Raw genomic sequence first — 15,962 nt, forward strand, 5'->3', positions numbered from 1 at the left:
AGAAGAATGAAAATTGCTGGGGAAGGGGGCAATGTGGACAGGAATAAAGAGAAGGGGCTGAAGGCTGGTAAATGGGCAAAAATAATGAGTTGAGAAACTGCCTTGCTAGAAAAGGGCCAGAAATCTGTGAGAGGGAGGAGAGGGGGTCCCTATAGAGAGGAGAGGTCACACCAGAAAGGAGAGAAAAAATTGTGCACAGCCACTTTTAATACAGTGTCCATGTCAGATCCGCCACCTAATTATTTTTCCTATATTGTCCTTTTTAATGTAATATTTGATGTGTACAAAAGAATATGGACATACCCCAGGTGATTTGGAAGACATTAGAATTTCATGTCTAAGGAAAGAGTGAGACAACACACAGGAGGTGAAACAGTTTGTTCTATGCCTGGTTGAGAATGCAAGAAGAGATGTGTTTTTACCTGGAGTGCCGCATTGAAAGTTTCTCCTTTACTGCTCGATGAGGAAATTGCAGGTAAAAAAACCAATTCCTTTTAAGAAAGTGGAAGCTTTGCCCTGTTTTGAGGCTCTGCATCCACATCCCCCACACAGTGAAACAGGAGAGGGCTTTCCACTCAGGCCTCCTGCGGGTAACGGTCTTTTCTCTCGGTTGTAGTCTTAATTGATGCTCAAATAATAGAGCACTCCGTGCCCCAAATAACTCTTTTTAAAAATTAGATTGTGCAGCATGAGGTTAACTCAGGGAATGCTACTGGCACAAATTAAATAACTCCCGAACTTTAAAAGGAATCTGTCAAGAGTGAGCTGCCTGAAAGGAGCCTGCCTAGGATTCGGTCCCTTTGGGCGGTGACACTGCACCGATGACAACCCAGGTGTTTCCTGCTCCTATTGATGGAATCTCTTCCCTTGTTCTCTGGGACTCTTTGTCCCAGCCCAAATGATGAGGATGGAAACACATGGGAACCTGAGAACAAAAATGCCAAATTCTTGTCCTCTATGTGCAAAAATCCTCAGCCCAAACATGAGATGGGTGAGGTTTGGAAGAAGATGCAGTTGGGCATTCCTTGTCACAAGAAAACAAAAAGCCTCTAAGCTGGAGAAAGGGAGAGAGCTGGAGAACGTTGGAGAGTTAGATTCCAGAATGGGGGCCTTGTAGCCTACTTCCCAGGTTGAGTCAAGTCCTTGCTCAGGTAGAGGCATCCCATGCCTTGCTTTTGGTCTGGACTCCTCTTGTGCAAGGAGCAATGCAGTGCAGGCAAACATAAACACATAATTTGTTTTCCTTTTTCATGGGGATTGTAGAAATATAATTTATAAGGATATTTGTGTTCAGAGGGCACAAACGATACAGACAGATAGTACATCTGTGTGTAAAGCTGCATGTTTTATTAATCCTGACTATGAATAAAAAATAATCTCATTTGACTGTGCTAGAGAAAAAAGTATCTGTCTAGTCTCTCTATTGAAAACATATCACAAAAACAAACAGTATGAGCCCCCCCCCCCCCCCAAAAAAAAAGCAAGGAAAAAGTAACATAGAGATATTGTAGGCAAGTAATGAGCAAGAGTATTTGTTACTTTTCTGGATTTTCTGTTATTGATATTTGCCAGCTTTGTAAAATTAATGATTTGCTGTGAATAAGTGTTTATGTTTGTACCTAATTTTGAGTGTATAATTTTGTAGTGCATTCTATTTGCTAAAGAAAGCTTCCCAGCCGAAACCAGTTTGGCTCAGTGGTAGAGCGTCGGTCTGCGGACTGAAAGGTCCCAGGTTCGATTCCGGTCAGGGGCATGTACCTTGGTTGCGGGCACATCCCTGTTGGGGGGTGTGCAAGAGGCAGCTGGTCGATGTTTCTCTCTCATCGACGTTTCTAGCTCTCTATCTCTCTCCCTTCCTCTCTGTAAAAAACCAATAAAATATATTTACAAAAATAAAAAATAAAAAGGAAAGCTTCCCAAATCATTTAATCTGCTGTCCTACAAAACCATACTTGCTGCTGATTTACTTGGAATGAAATTCATGTAAACACTCTCACAGTCACCTCAATATACAAAATGAATGTGAGGTTATTGTTAGTAGAAATAGTTTAAATTTTCTCTTATCTTTTCCTAACAGTATCAAATGATGGTTCCCTCTATGAAATGAACTATTCTTCATAGGAGACACTGGTGTGGAGAAAGAGATGTGGTCTAGACACCGACAGGAAAATATGTGCACCTTAGTTTTGCCACTGACCAAGAGTGGGAATGCTGCCAATGTCCCCTAGCCCTCAGTTCTCTCATCAGTTCTGGGTTGATGCATAGTAACTACGCCACCCCTAGGACTGGACCTCTACTTCAGGAGGCCGTGTGGCCAGGGCCCCTCTTCCAGACACAAAACACTTTCCTGCATCTATTGAGATTTATCATATAATTTTCTCTTCTATTCAACTAATATGGTGAATTGACTGATTTTTATAACATTAAACAACCTTGTGTTACTGGGGTAAACCCCACTTATTTGTGGCTTATTATCATTCCTATATATTGCTGAATCAACTTGCTAATGTTTTGTTTAGATTTTTTTTGTGTGTGTTTATAACCTTGAGGGATCCTGGTTTGTAGAGTTTTTGTCTGTGTGATGTGTTTGGTTTTGATATTGCCAGGAGCGCCCCTAGGAGGTGTGGGGTTCTAGGCAGATATATATATGTATGGTTTTTTTGTTTGTTTGTTTGTTTTTTACCAGGCCTTTGTTCATATAAAAATTTTTGATTAAGAATGTATGACAACATCTATGGGACTATGTGAAATATAGTGAAGATTTAGAAAAACAGGCAGAAAAGAGGGAATTATGCATTTGCTTATTGTCTGATCAATGACATTTCTTTGTAATATCTATTTCTTCCTTCATATTAAGGTCCAGAAACAAATTTTTTCCCCAGTTCTTTGTCATTAATTGCTTAATTCTGACTTATTTCCTATCTCCCATCTAGAGAAAATGTAGCAGTGTTGTTGTTCTTACAAAGCTGGGACCTGTTTGCATTGAAATAACATAAATCTTCCCTCTGCAATTCTCTACTTCTATTTATTCAATTATGGTTAGATCATTACTTATGATGCCACATCAGCCATCTGCCACCCATGAACACTGGCCTTCGATGAGACACAGTTAAAGTTGTCATTTTCTCTTTCACTCATATGTGTTCTTATCCTCATTATTTTCTTCCATATTTACTTCAGGTTTGGTTTCTTTTATAACTTTTTAAGGCAGAAGATTATATCATTCATTTCAGACCTTTTCTAAATAAGTATGTATAACTATATTTCCAGCTAAGCACTATTTTAGTTGCAGCACACAGATTTTGATATGTTGAATTTTCAGTGTTACTTAGTTCATTTTAATTTCATTATAGCTGGAGAATATACTTAGTATGGTTTCAATCTTTTTTAAATATTTGAGACTTGTTGTATGATCCAGTAGGTAGTTTACCTTTATATATGTTCACGTGCACTTGAATGTGTATTCTGGGTGGAGTGTTCTATATGTCAATTAGGTTAAGTTGGTTGGTAGTGTTGAGTTTTCTATATCTTTGATATCTTGTATAATTGTACTATCAATTACTGAGAAGAGTGTTGAAATATTCAATTACAATGATATATTTGTCTATTTCTCTTTCATAATTGTTAGTTTTTTCTTATGTATTTTAAAACTCTATTGTTAGTTTCAGACACATTTAAGATGTCTTTTTGATGAATTATAATATGCTCTTTTTCATTCCTAGCAATATTCTTTATTACACAGTTTATTTTGTTTGCTATTAATATAGCTAGTCTAGATTCTCATGACTATTGGTGTATGGTATATATTGTCAGTTCTTTTAATTTAAAAAATATGTTTCTATTGATTTTAGAGAGAGGAAGGGAGAGGAAGAGAGAGATAAGAAACATCAATGATGAGAGACAATCATCAATAGGCTATCTCTTGCACACCCCACACCAGGGATTGAGCTGGCAACCCAGGCATGTGGCCTGACCAGGAATCAAACCATGACTTCCTGGCTTGTAGGTAGACACTCAATCATTGGATCACACTGGCTGGGTAATTCTTTTACTTTTAACTTGTGTTTTTATTTTCAAAATAAATTTCTTGTGGGCAGAATACAGTTTGGCCTTGCTTTTTTATTTAATCAGAATATTTCTGCATTTATTGAAGTATTTAGATTATTTACATCTAATGTAATTAATGAATGGTTATATTTAAATATAAATCTTATGAGTTTTATATTTCTTTTTTTCTTGCTTTCCATTTTATTATTTTTATTAACTTAATTGAGAAATAATTCATATACAATAAACTGCTTTCTCTCAAATTGTACAACTTGATGAATTTTGACAGTTGTATACCTATATGGAATCACCACCACAATCAAGATACAGAACACTTAAATAACTGAGTCCTTTTAATATTCTATTTATCTTCACTATCCGTTTATTAACTATATCTCCCTTTTTATAGTTGTCTTGGGTTTAAATATTGCTTCTTTAATTTCTGACAGTTTACCTTAAAGAATTACGGAAAATACAAAATTTTCTCCTCCACTTCTTTGCACTATGAAGTTTTTCTATTTTTAAAAAAAATATATTTTATTGATTTTTTTACAGAGAGGAAGGGAGAGAGATAGAGAGCCAGAAACGTTGATAAAAGAGAAACATCAACCAACTGCCTCCTGCACACCCCCTACTGAGGATGTGCCCGCAACCAATGTACAATACATGCCTTTGACCGGAATCGAACCTGGGACCTTTCAGCCCGCAGACCGATGCTCTACCACTGAACCAAACCGGTCTCAGCTAGTTTTTCTATTTTTTACTCTTACATGTATTTTAACCATGTCTTATTTAGAAATTGTTTTAGTTTTGCTTTAAGCATTCATTATCTTTAAAGAAATTATACTATGAGAAAAATTTTTATATTTACCTACAAATTTGCCATTTTTAATGTTCTTCATTCTGTGTGGAAATCCCATTTGGTATCAATAGCCTTCTGCCTGCAGTATAGGTATGCTGATGAGATTTTATCAACTTTTATTAGTCTGAAAAAGAATATTTTGCTTTAATTGTTGAAATATATTTCTCTAGGTATATAACTTTAGGTTGACAGTTATGTCCTTTCAGCACTATAAAGATGTCATTCTATAGTCTTTAGGCTTGCATAATTTCTGAGAAGAAACCTATGCTTCAATTGTCTTTTTTCCTCTATATATAAATTGTGACTTTTACTATGCATACTTTTAAGATTGTCTTTTTATCACTTGTTTTCATTAACATTATAACTATTTCTCTTGTGATTTCCATTGGTTTTATCTTGCATGAGATTTATTAAGCTGAGTTTTGTGAATTTATAGGTTTCAACAAATTTGGAACATTTTCTGCCATTATTTGTTCAAATATTATTTCCCCTCCCCTATCTATTTTTTATGGATGTCAATTACAAATGTATTGCTTCACAGGTCAGGAGGTTGTGTTTATTCCTTCAGTCTATCTATTTTCTGTGCTTCAGTTTGGATAGTTTCTATTGAATGTCTTCACATTCACTGATCCTTTAGTCCCCTGAAGTCTCTAATCTCTGTTAATTCCATTTCAAACTTTTATTTGCATTTTATATCTTCCATTTGTCTCCCAAATTACATTAATTTTTCTGCCTGCCTTCTTAACTTATGGAGTACATGTACAGTAGTTGTTTTAATGTCCTTGTCTGCTCATTTAATCTCTTTATCAATCTGGGTCTATTTCTCTTGATTGACTTTTACCCTGGTTTTGGGTCAAGCTGTCTTGACTTTTGGCATGTCTTGAAATTTTGATTGTATGCCAGGCATGACAAAAATTTGTCTTGAGAACTGAATTTTTATTTCTATTTTTTGAAGGATTTTCCTTAAAGAGTATTGTGCTTTATTTTGGCAGGCAGTTAAGTTACTGAGGATCAGTTAAATAATTTTGAATCTTCTTTCAAAGCTTTTTAAGAGTGTGACTAGAGTAATCTTTACCTAAAAACTTTGACAAATACCCGACCTTTCTCAATATCCAGCATATTTAGTGAGGCCTCTTCACTCTGGCTAGTGGGAACATGAATGGCTCCTGGTCATCTTTTTCTTTTTTCTTTTTTTCTTTTTTTAAAAAAATATATATATTCTTTAATTTCAGAGAGGAAAGGACAGGGAGAGAGAAATAGAAACATCAGTGATGAGAAAATTATTGATTAGCTGCCTTCTTGATGCCCCATACTGGGGACTGAGGCTGCAACCCAGATATGTGCCATAACCAGGAATCAAACTATGACCTCCTGTTCACAGGTCGACCCTCAACCACTGAGCCACACTGGCCATCTGACTCCTGGTCTTAAGTGAGCTCTTGAACTCGTTCAGTTTTTAGATAATTGGTAAGTGCACTTTCCCCAAAACTGTAGAGTTTCACCGGATTTATGTGCACAGTGATATCCTGCCATGACAGGAGGAGATTCTGTGTTCATTTCTGGAGCTCTTTTTCATAACACCCTCATATCTAGCACTCTGCTTACAATCCTAGTCACCTTAGTCTTCTGAACTATGGTTTCCTACACTCCTTGAGAGCATCGGCTTAGTTTGGGGTTTCCCACTCCATGCTGGGATGTGGCAATGTCTCAAGGCACAAAGCCAGAGTGATCAGAGGGCACATGTAGTTTATTTCCCTTTCCTCAGGGATCATAGTCCTAAGAAGTACTGTTGGCCAATTGTCTGAAAGTAGTGTTTTATTATATTGATATTTTACCAATCTTTTCTAGTTGTGTACAATTGTTATATTTTACCAGTCTTTTCTAGTTGTGTACTGTTGGATGAGGGTGTACTCCCAGACCTCTTAATTTCTTTAAGGCAGGAAGAGGAAATTTCCCAGACACAATGCACCTTCTTTCAACTTTGCCTCAATATTCGACTGGAGTGCAGAATAAATGCTGCTGATGGCGAGGCTGTCTCACAAATGCAAACTCTATTTATTCTTGGACTTCCTCCCTTCATCAGTCCTACCCTTTGTTCTCAGAAACCTTTATCCCAGCCTTACCACTGAACTCTTGAAATCAAGATAGTGACCTCCTAAATTACAATGTAGTTAGTGCAAAGATTATACTCCCAAATTAAGCCAACTTAAATAGAAAATTCACTTCAAAACTGCCTCCAAGACAATTTATAACAATGTTTTGGGAAAAACATCTTCTAATATAAAAGTTATAAAATTAATGATATCCATAATACAAAACTAATACATACACAGTGGTAAAGTGGTGATGAGAGACATTTGTGTTTCCCTGGAATTGCCAACTAGAGTTCATGGCTCAGGATAAAATGTCATGTCCCACCTTTTCAGTGAAATGCCTTCTTCTTCTTCTTCTTCTTCTTCTTCTTCTTCTTCTTCTTCTTCTTCTTCTTCTTCTTCTTCTTCTTCTTCTTCTTCTCCTCCTCCTCCTCCTCCTCCTCCTCCTCCTCCTCCTTCTTCTTCTTCTCCTTCTTCTTCTTCTTCTTCTTCTTCTTCTTCTTCTTCTTCTTCTTCTTCTTCTTCTTCTTCTTCTTCTTCTTCTTCTTCTTCTTCTCCTTCTCCTTCTCCTCCTCCTCATCCTCCTCCTCCTCCTCCTCCTCCTCCTCCTCCTCCTCCTCCTCCTCCTTCTTCTTCTTCTAAAGGTTTCTTTTAAAAATATGTTTTTATTGATTTTTAGAGAAAGAGGAAGGGAGAGGGATAGAGAGAAACATCAATGAGAGAAACATCATCGATTGGCTGCCTTCTTCACGCCCCCCACCAGGGAATCTAGCCTGCAATCTGGGCATTTGCCCTAACCTGGAATCCAATCAGAGACTTCTTGGTTCCTGGGTCAAAGCTCAAAGGCTGAGCCACACCAGCCCACAGTGAAATGTCTTCTTGATGCCAGTCCCATATTATGATATTTACTAACAAAAGGCATTGAGCAGAACCAGTGTCTTAAGCCCCAATCCTTTATAGAATAAAGGACACAGTGGTGGTGGGAGGGCAAGGATATTAGACCTTTGAAGGAAGGTTCATGAAGTATTAGCAATGCTTTTTCCCTCTCTGTCCCTTGATGGAGAGCCTGGGAGGCAGGCAGCAGGGAAGTTTCTATCTGTTCCAAACCCTTCTGTTGAAATCTGTGTTTCCCAAGTTCCCTCCACTCCCCAGGATGAACTGTGGGGGTGTGGTTGTGTGCCACTGAGCTGAGAGAGCATTGGTGTTGCTGTTGATGGAGCTGTATGAATGAGTGCCCCAAGGCAGCCTGTATTTCCACTCTTGGCTTGGAAAGGCTTCATGGGGCATGCCATAGAAGGTAGCCGGGACTTGCCAGAAGCAGAGACTTTTAGATGTATTGTTCATTGCCTTGGTAATAGGGGAGAAGATAACAGGAGAACTGTGGCTGGGACCTCAAGGAGCTCCCTAAAGAACTAACAATTTCATCCCCACTCAAAACCTAGGGCCAACGCTTGATCCCAGCCCCTCTGTATTGGACTAAGAGGCAGACAAAGGTCTTGCCAGCTATGATGCCATTTGCAATGTGAGCATAGGTCATTCTCCTCTCCCCCTGGCACAAGGAAGAGAGGGAAGGGAAAAGAAGTTTTGACAGCTTGGATTAAAAAAAAAAACACACACAGGAATAAATATTAAGCCTGAATGGGATGAAGAAATAATATGCCTGGACTGCACAGGAGGTAGGGTGTTGAGCCCAGAACATTTAGTGCTCCTTAAAAATGAGTGGATTTCATTCTTGCACACATCCATGCTGAGACTATTCAATTGAACTTATGAATATGCTTGTGTATATATGCAAAACTAGACATAGCATTTTAAAAAGCTTTTATGTTGTGTTTGATTTTATACGCTTGCAAAATTCCCTTGAGAGACTTTTACTCATGGATTGTTTTGACTGAGGTATTAAAAACATATTTTCCATAAAGCTTGGGCATCTCTCTTCCTGGCAAGTCTCTCTATAACAAGCAAAGGCATTTGTCATTACTCCAAAATCCCTTGAATTGTGCTGGAAATTAGGGTCATCTGCCTCAAACATTTTGTTGCTTAGTTGATGAGTAGGCATGAAAGAACCCAAATGTTTTGAATGTTTCCATGGGACTTCATTAATGATCCTCAGCACTTCCATTTCAATAAATCAGATGAAATAAGATGAATTTGATTAACTTGGATCAGTTTGTAAGCATTTAATAATAGGGTTGGCTTAATGAGGGACAACAGTGTTGGCCACTCAATTATTAGAAAGTCACAAATATGAGTTTTAGATATTGTCATGTGGCTATTACTCTATTTTTTTTTAGCATAATAAAAGAATAGCTCACATAAATAGGTAAACATGCTTAATGATGGCATATGTGTCAGTTTTCTGTATTACCACAAACTTAGTTGCTTAAAACTCATATTTATTATCTAATAGCTCTGGAGGTTAAAAGTCTTAAAATCAAGGTGTCAGTAGGGTGGAATTACTTTTGAGGGTGCATGTGAGAATCCATTTTTGTGTCTTTTTTGTTTGAGTTTCTAGTGTCTACACAAATTCTTTGGCTGTGGCCCCTTCCTTATACCATTTCAATCTCTGCTACCATTGTCATATTTTTTTTTCTCTCTCATTGTGACTTTCCTGCCTCCCACTTAGAAGGACATGTGTAATTACATTGGATGCACTGGATGATCTAGTGTAAACCCCACATTTGAAAATCCTTAACTTCATCACACTTGAAGTTCCTTTTGCTATGAAAGGTAATATTCAAAGGCTTTGGTGATTAGGACATGGGCATCATTGAGGAGGGAGAACTACCACACCATATTAACTAAAAGAAAAAAAGTGAGAAATTGTATGGTCTCCTGCATCCCTGAGATGCTGAACTCAAACAGTTCATTTCTGATCATGATTTTCTGTCTATTGCCCTCATTTCCTTGATACATCTATTTTTTCAACCTTACTGAGACTGTCAATTCCTGGATCATTTTGTTGTGCTCCAATGTTGATCCTCTTTCTTTCCTCCTTAGTTCCAGACCCCATGATTCATCTTTCTCACCACACTTGACACTCTCTGGCTTGTTCTTTTATGGACTTACTCTTCTAAACCAAATTTTCAACTTCTTTACTCTGCCTGGTCTGTTGAGATCTCTGGGAGGAAATCTCTGAATGGTCCTTGTTATCACCAAGGTAAATTTATGATCTTCAACATCTCTGGCCACCAGTGCCACCAAGAAAACCTTCTGTGTTTTCAGTCTATGCTGCCTTCAGACTGTATTACAAATTCCAACCCATTATCTGTTTTCAGTCAATTCAGTGAGGTGAAAATCTTAGTCATCAAAAAGCAGTCCCTGAATTTTGTTCCTTGTCCTGCAAACCATTTCCAAGGACACTTATACCTTCCTATAACTGGGTGGTGGGAGGGGAGTGTTCCCATCCAAGGCTAAGCCAGAATTTTCACCAACCAGGAATTTTCACATTTGATTCATATTATGCTCATAGCTTTTGTTCTCTAGGTATAAGTACTATTTTTGAAATAGTATTCTGTAATTACTATCTCTTCTTTATCATCTACTAATATCAATAACTCCTCAATGATCTAGAATATAGATTCTGTTCCAACAATTACATTGAAATAACCCTAATGTACATACAGACAAATCCAAAGTCCAATTCATCATGAAACCCCATCCCAACCTAGTTCTCCAGGTTTCTTATATAAGGTAATTGTGCTATCATTGTCTTGAACACATCTTAGATGTTTTGTCTCAATTATTGCACACTATGTCAGTTACCAGACCTGTAGATTCAAGTTCCACACACACACATACACACACACACACGCACATTATTCAAATATCTCATATATATTCTAAATAGTATTCAATTTCTTAATACATACAGTGCACATAAATATTACATACTTTTTCCATATCTTTATTATAGGATCAGATATTTATATGTATTCTTTTATACCTTTTTGAAACATTTAATTATTTAATCTATCTGAAAGTTTATATATGGTGTGTGGTGTGTGTGTGTGTGGTTTAAGGGAGCAATCTAGTTTTTTATTTTTACCAAGTAATTATTCATTTGTTACAGCACCACTCATATACTATTTATTATGCCCTTATGAATGTATATAATAAATGCAACCTTTATTATCCTCCTATATAATAAAGAGCTATATGCTAATGGTTGTCACATGATCACGCTGTAATGACCGATCAGCAGGAGGCTGCATGTGTGGGTGGGTTGGGCTGCATGCTTGGAGGTGTGTGTGTGGGTGGGAGGGGACTTGACAACCGCCTCCTTCCAGACCAAGCTGCAGTGGTTGCCTGAGGCTCAGGCCAGCTACAGATGGCTGCTGCCACTGTCCAGGGCCCTCCCAAGCCTCAGGCAAGCCACTGGTGATGGCTGCTGCTGCTCAGGGCCTGAGGCTCAGACAACAAGGGCCAGGCTGAGGCTCAGGCAAACCACAGTGGCACTGAAGGTTTTCTTGGGGCATCAAGATCGGCTGTGGGGAGTGGGCCTAAGCCATCAGTAGGACATCCTCTGAGGGTTCCTGTACTGTGAGAGGGGGCAGGCCGGGCTGTGAGAACCTCCGCCACCCCTAGTGCACAAATTTTCATGCACAAAGCCTCTAGTTTACTATATAGGTTGGCCAGCAGGGGTGAGGGGCTGCAGGAGGTTGGCTGGCCATGGGAGGTTGGCTGTGGGGGATACAGGGTGGGACAAAAGTAGGTTTACAGTTGTGAGTATATGAAACACATAGTTTATTTTATATTACTTTTGCCCCTTCTAATACACACACACACACACACACACACACACACACACACACAACCTGTTTCTGGGTTTGCTTTCTATTTTTATTGATTTTTTTCTCTATTCTTGAGCCATACCACACTATTTTAATTATTTCATTTTTTATAATGTTTTAATAGCATAATATGCTTTAATTACTCATCTTCTTCAAGAATTTCCTGTTATTTTTACTTGCCTATTTTTCTGCTACATTAAAAAAAAAAAATGACCCACCATTAGAACACCACACCAAACCCCAAATATGATCACACAATTGTATTTCAAACAGAAGTAAGGCATGAATTCAAGTTGCTATACTGCAAATTGAATCAGCTTTTTATCTAAAGCACACAGGTGTCAACTTCTTTAGGTGTCAGTTTGGTGGGCAAAGTGAGAGTTATTTGCTGGAGGAGATGGGGAGTCATAGGGTCACAGAGGGATTGTCCCAGAGACTCCTTACAAATAACCCTCTCCTTGCGGTTTCCACTTCTGAGAGTCATCTGGAAAAATGGTTTTCTCTTAAATGGTGGTTTTGCCTCTTTCCTGTTATTTTTTTAACCACATTTATATTTTTCATTAATAACATCCATTCTATAGTTACATAAGACTTTTTTTTTTTTTTTTTTTTTTTTTTTTTTTTTTTTTAAAAAACACCTATAACTTTTCCTGTCCAGGTCAAAATATAACTTCTCTGGTGCTAGACCTAGCATTCCCAAATACATCAGAACAATAACAAGAATAGTGTAGTGGATATCTTACTTCTGACCTTGAAAGGAAATGCCTTTGGTTTTTGAGATGACTATTCCTTCTCATGATATGGGATGTTTTCATATTACTGATGGTATTATCAGATATAAATGTTAAACATTTTCAAATTCCTTAGAGCAACAGTGGAATCATATAATTTTTTTCCCCCTTTGTGCACTGAGACAAGATTTTTAATAAAAATCCTAGCATTAAGTCACCCTTGAATTTTTATTTATTTTTCATTTTTTAATTCTTTTGTTAATCCTTACCTAAGGATATTTTTCCATTAATTTTTTTAGGGGGGGGGGCGGTGGAAGAGAGAGGGAAAGACAGAGAGAAACATTGATGTGAGAAAAACACATTGATTGGTTCCTTCCTTCATATGTCCTGACCAGGGCCTCATCTGGGGAGGAGCCTGCAACCTAGGGGATGTGCCCTTGACTGGAATCAAACCCAGAACCCTTTGGTCCACAGGCTGATGCTCTATCCACTGAGCCAAACTGGCTAGGACCATCTGTGAATTATTAGAATAAACCTTTTTTAGTTTTGAAAAATTATTTGTGTATTGTTGGGTTGATGTTGCCAACATTTTAGTGAAAGCAAGTGGAATTTTTTTCTTTGCTATGTTGGCTTTGTTTTATATTAACTTTGAAAAATAATTGGGGAAAAGTTTCATCATTCTGTAATTCTGGAACATCTTGAATAACGTGAGAATTGTTACTAGAAAGTTTTTAAGAACTTGCTCATAAAACTCTCTGGATCCAACTCCTCTTTTGGAGATAGCTAATAGAACATTTAAAAATATCCTCCATAAATATAAGTCCATTTCAGCTTCCTACTTCTTATTGAATTAATTTTCCTTGAAAATTGTACATTTCTCCAGGTCCTAAGAATTTATTGCCATAGAGCTAAAAAAAATATTTTCATAGTTTAAAATTTGCTTCACAATTGTGTTTATATTTGTTTTTTTTCTCTTTGTCTTTCTTTTCAGTTAACATATCAGTAGTTTGCATATTTTAATTATATTTATATGAGATATTATAATAATAAATTTATCAATTCCACTCTTGTTTTTCTACTGCTTTACATAGTTTTTATTAGTTTCTTCATTATATTTCTCTAAGATTTATTTTTATATTTCCTACTCCATATTCTGCATTAATATTACTTAAAAATAATTATGGTAAAACATTTTGTAAATTAACTTATTTTTCAAGAAATTATTCATTTTTGATTTATCAGAAATATACATATTATTATAATCAGCAAATTATAAGAACCAGGTTCAGTAAGCCCACTTTTAACAGGTAATAAAAACAAAGTAAGAAAGGAAACACAGTGTTGTTAGGGTTTGAGATGTACCATACAGACATCAGACGAGGGATTGCTTGGTCTTTATTAAAATTATAATTTGCATTTAGGAAACAGTTCATAAGATTAAACTGTGAGATACAAAAACATTCATGGATTTGACTAAGTTGATGTACTTTTCGCTCACATTGCCTGTTCGAGGCAACTGTGACATTATTGCAAATAGGGGTTACCCAACGCATTTCCTCCAGGCTTACAGTGGGGCCGGGGTTCCTTTTTCCAGCCACCTGTAGGACAAATACTCAAATGCCTTGCTCTACATCTGCTCCTTTGATTTTTCACAAATTTCTCAACAAGAAACACAACAGAATTTTATTCTTAATGGTATTACAATTGCACAAATTAAAATCCAATGCACAATTTTAGTTTTAGAAACTAGAAGAGGGGAAAAATGTTATCATCAATCATGAATTTGGAAAGATTTCTTTAAGAAACCAGGAGGAGTTATTTTAAAACAACTGTATTCTATTCTTATGTAGTATATTTCTCTATAAAAGGTGTCCTCCCTTGGGCTGGCAGGTGGGGGTACATTCCACCGGGTTCTAAGAGTTCCATGTGGCTTCCTCTCCTGTACTGCCAATGCCCCAGGGGAAATGGGGGTAATGAGTCTTCATGGCGGCTCAGTCCAGTTCTTCCTTGTACGCTTCGATCTCATTCCAATTTAGGCTTCTCTTTCTCTTCTTCCATACCTAAAACAGGCAAAGTACTTTATTTGAACATCAGATTAAACTATGAACAGCTTTGCCAAGCTGCTTTAAAAAAACCCACACCTCTCCTCTCTCTGCTTTTTGTCCACCCTCCTGCACTCAACCCTTTTCTCCAGTTGAGAAGGCAACTCATTTACTGCTTTCTCCAGAAACTTTCTCAGTGACCTCTCTCCCCACCCCTTTTCCTCAAATCAAGACAAATCATTTCCAGGACACACCCAGTCCTTGTGGCTTCTGGCAGTGAGGGACTCAAGTTAGTTCTTGACTCATGGAGTTTGCTCAAGAAACCCCAACCAGACTGCTTTGTAAGGAGCTTGTAGAAATATGAGGTGCTGCTGATAGTTTCAAACAGACCTTCTTCATTTTGATTTTATTCCTGTACCTTCCCAAGGCAAGGACTCTAGGTGGTTAAAAGTCAAGCAATGTAAACAGTGCTAAGCTCATTGGGAGCTTATCAGCCACAAGAACTGTTTATTTTCATACCCATCTGTACTCAAACTCAAGTTCTCCCTCTCTTCAACCCAAGACTCATAGACTTTTTTTTCTCTTTTAAATTTTTATTTTTATTTTTTAAAAAATCTTTATTGTTTGAAGTAATATGTATGTTTCCTCCCACCTCCCTCCATTGAACTCTTCTAGGCCTTCACCACCCTATTGTCTGTGTCCCAGGGTTGTGCATATTGGCATACAAATTCTTTGATCTCTTCCCACCCATCCACCCTCCCCCCACCTTCCCTCTGAGATTCCACAGTCTGATCTGTGCTTCCATGTCTCTGGATTTATTTTGCTCATGAGTTTATTTTGTTCATTAGATTTTACATATGATTGAAATCATGTCATACTTGTCTTTCTCTGACTGGCTTATTTCGCTTAGCATAATACCGTCCAGGCCCCTCCATGCTATCTAAAAGGGTAAGAGATCCTTCGTTTTTTATTGCTGCTAGACTATGTTTTTCTTCCTGAGAGACTCATATGGACCAGACCGGTAAGATTTCTATCAATTGTCTATATAGTGAATAGCTAATAGTGTTTCATTTTTTTCTAGAGATGAAAATGTTCAAGTCATTCTTATGGATCAAAGTTAACCCTGGCAAATGCTTCCCACTTATTTTCTAGATAAAGATTTTTCTTCTGATACTAAATTCTCAGAGAATTTTTGCTGGAACAAAATAACCCCAAATGTTTCCGTGGAGGGTTTGTTGGTGTTCTTTCATTAACTGCAAGCTCTCCAAGGACAGAGCCTTTACCAGCTTTATTCCAGATTATATTTCTAGAACATAACACAGTGTCTGCCTCCTAGTAGGGGCACAGTTCATCTTTACTGAACCAATTAATAAACAGTAAACATAGAGGAGGTC

At 37.4% G+C, this 15,962-nt stretch overlaps 1 protein-coding gene across 1 annotated transcript in view; it reads right to left on the reverse strand.

Moving 5' to 3' along the window:
• Nucleotides 1–13,593: 13,593 nt before the first annotated feature.
• AIG1 (androgen induced 1) overlaps nt 13,594–15,962 on the reverse strand; it is a 167,077-nt gene continuing 164,708 nt past the window's right edge. Inside the window, exon 6 of the mRNA XM_084889331.1 lies at nt 13,594–14,586. Coding sequence (XP_084745457.1) covers nt 14,549–14,586 — 38 coding nt within the window. The 3' untranslated portion in view covers nt 13,594–14,548. The remainder of the gene's footprint in view (nt 14,587–15,962) is intronic.

This window comes from Pipistrellus hanaki (assembly GCF_964339955.1).
Source record: "Pipistrellus hanaki genome assembly, chromosome: 7".
NCBI classification, from domain to species: Eukaryota; Metazoa; Chordata; class Mammalia; order Chiroptera; family Vespertilionidae; genus Pipistrellus; species Pipistrellus hanaki.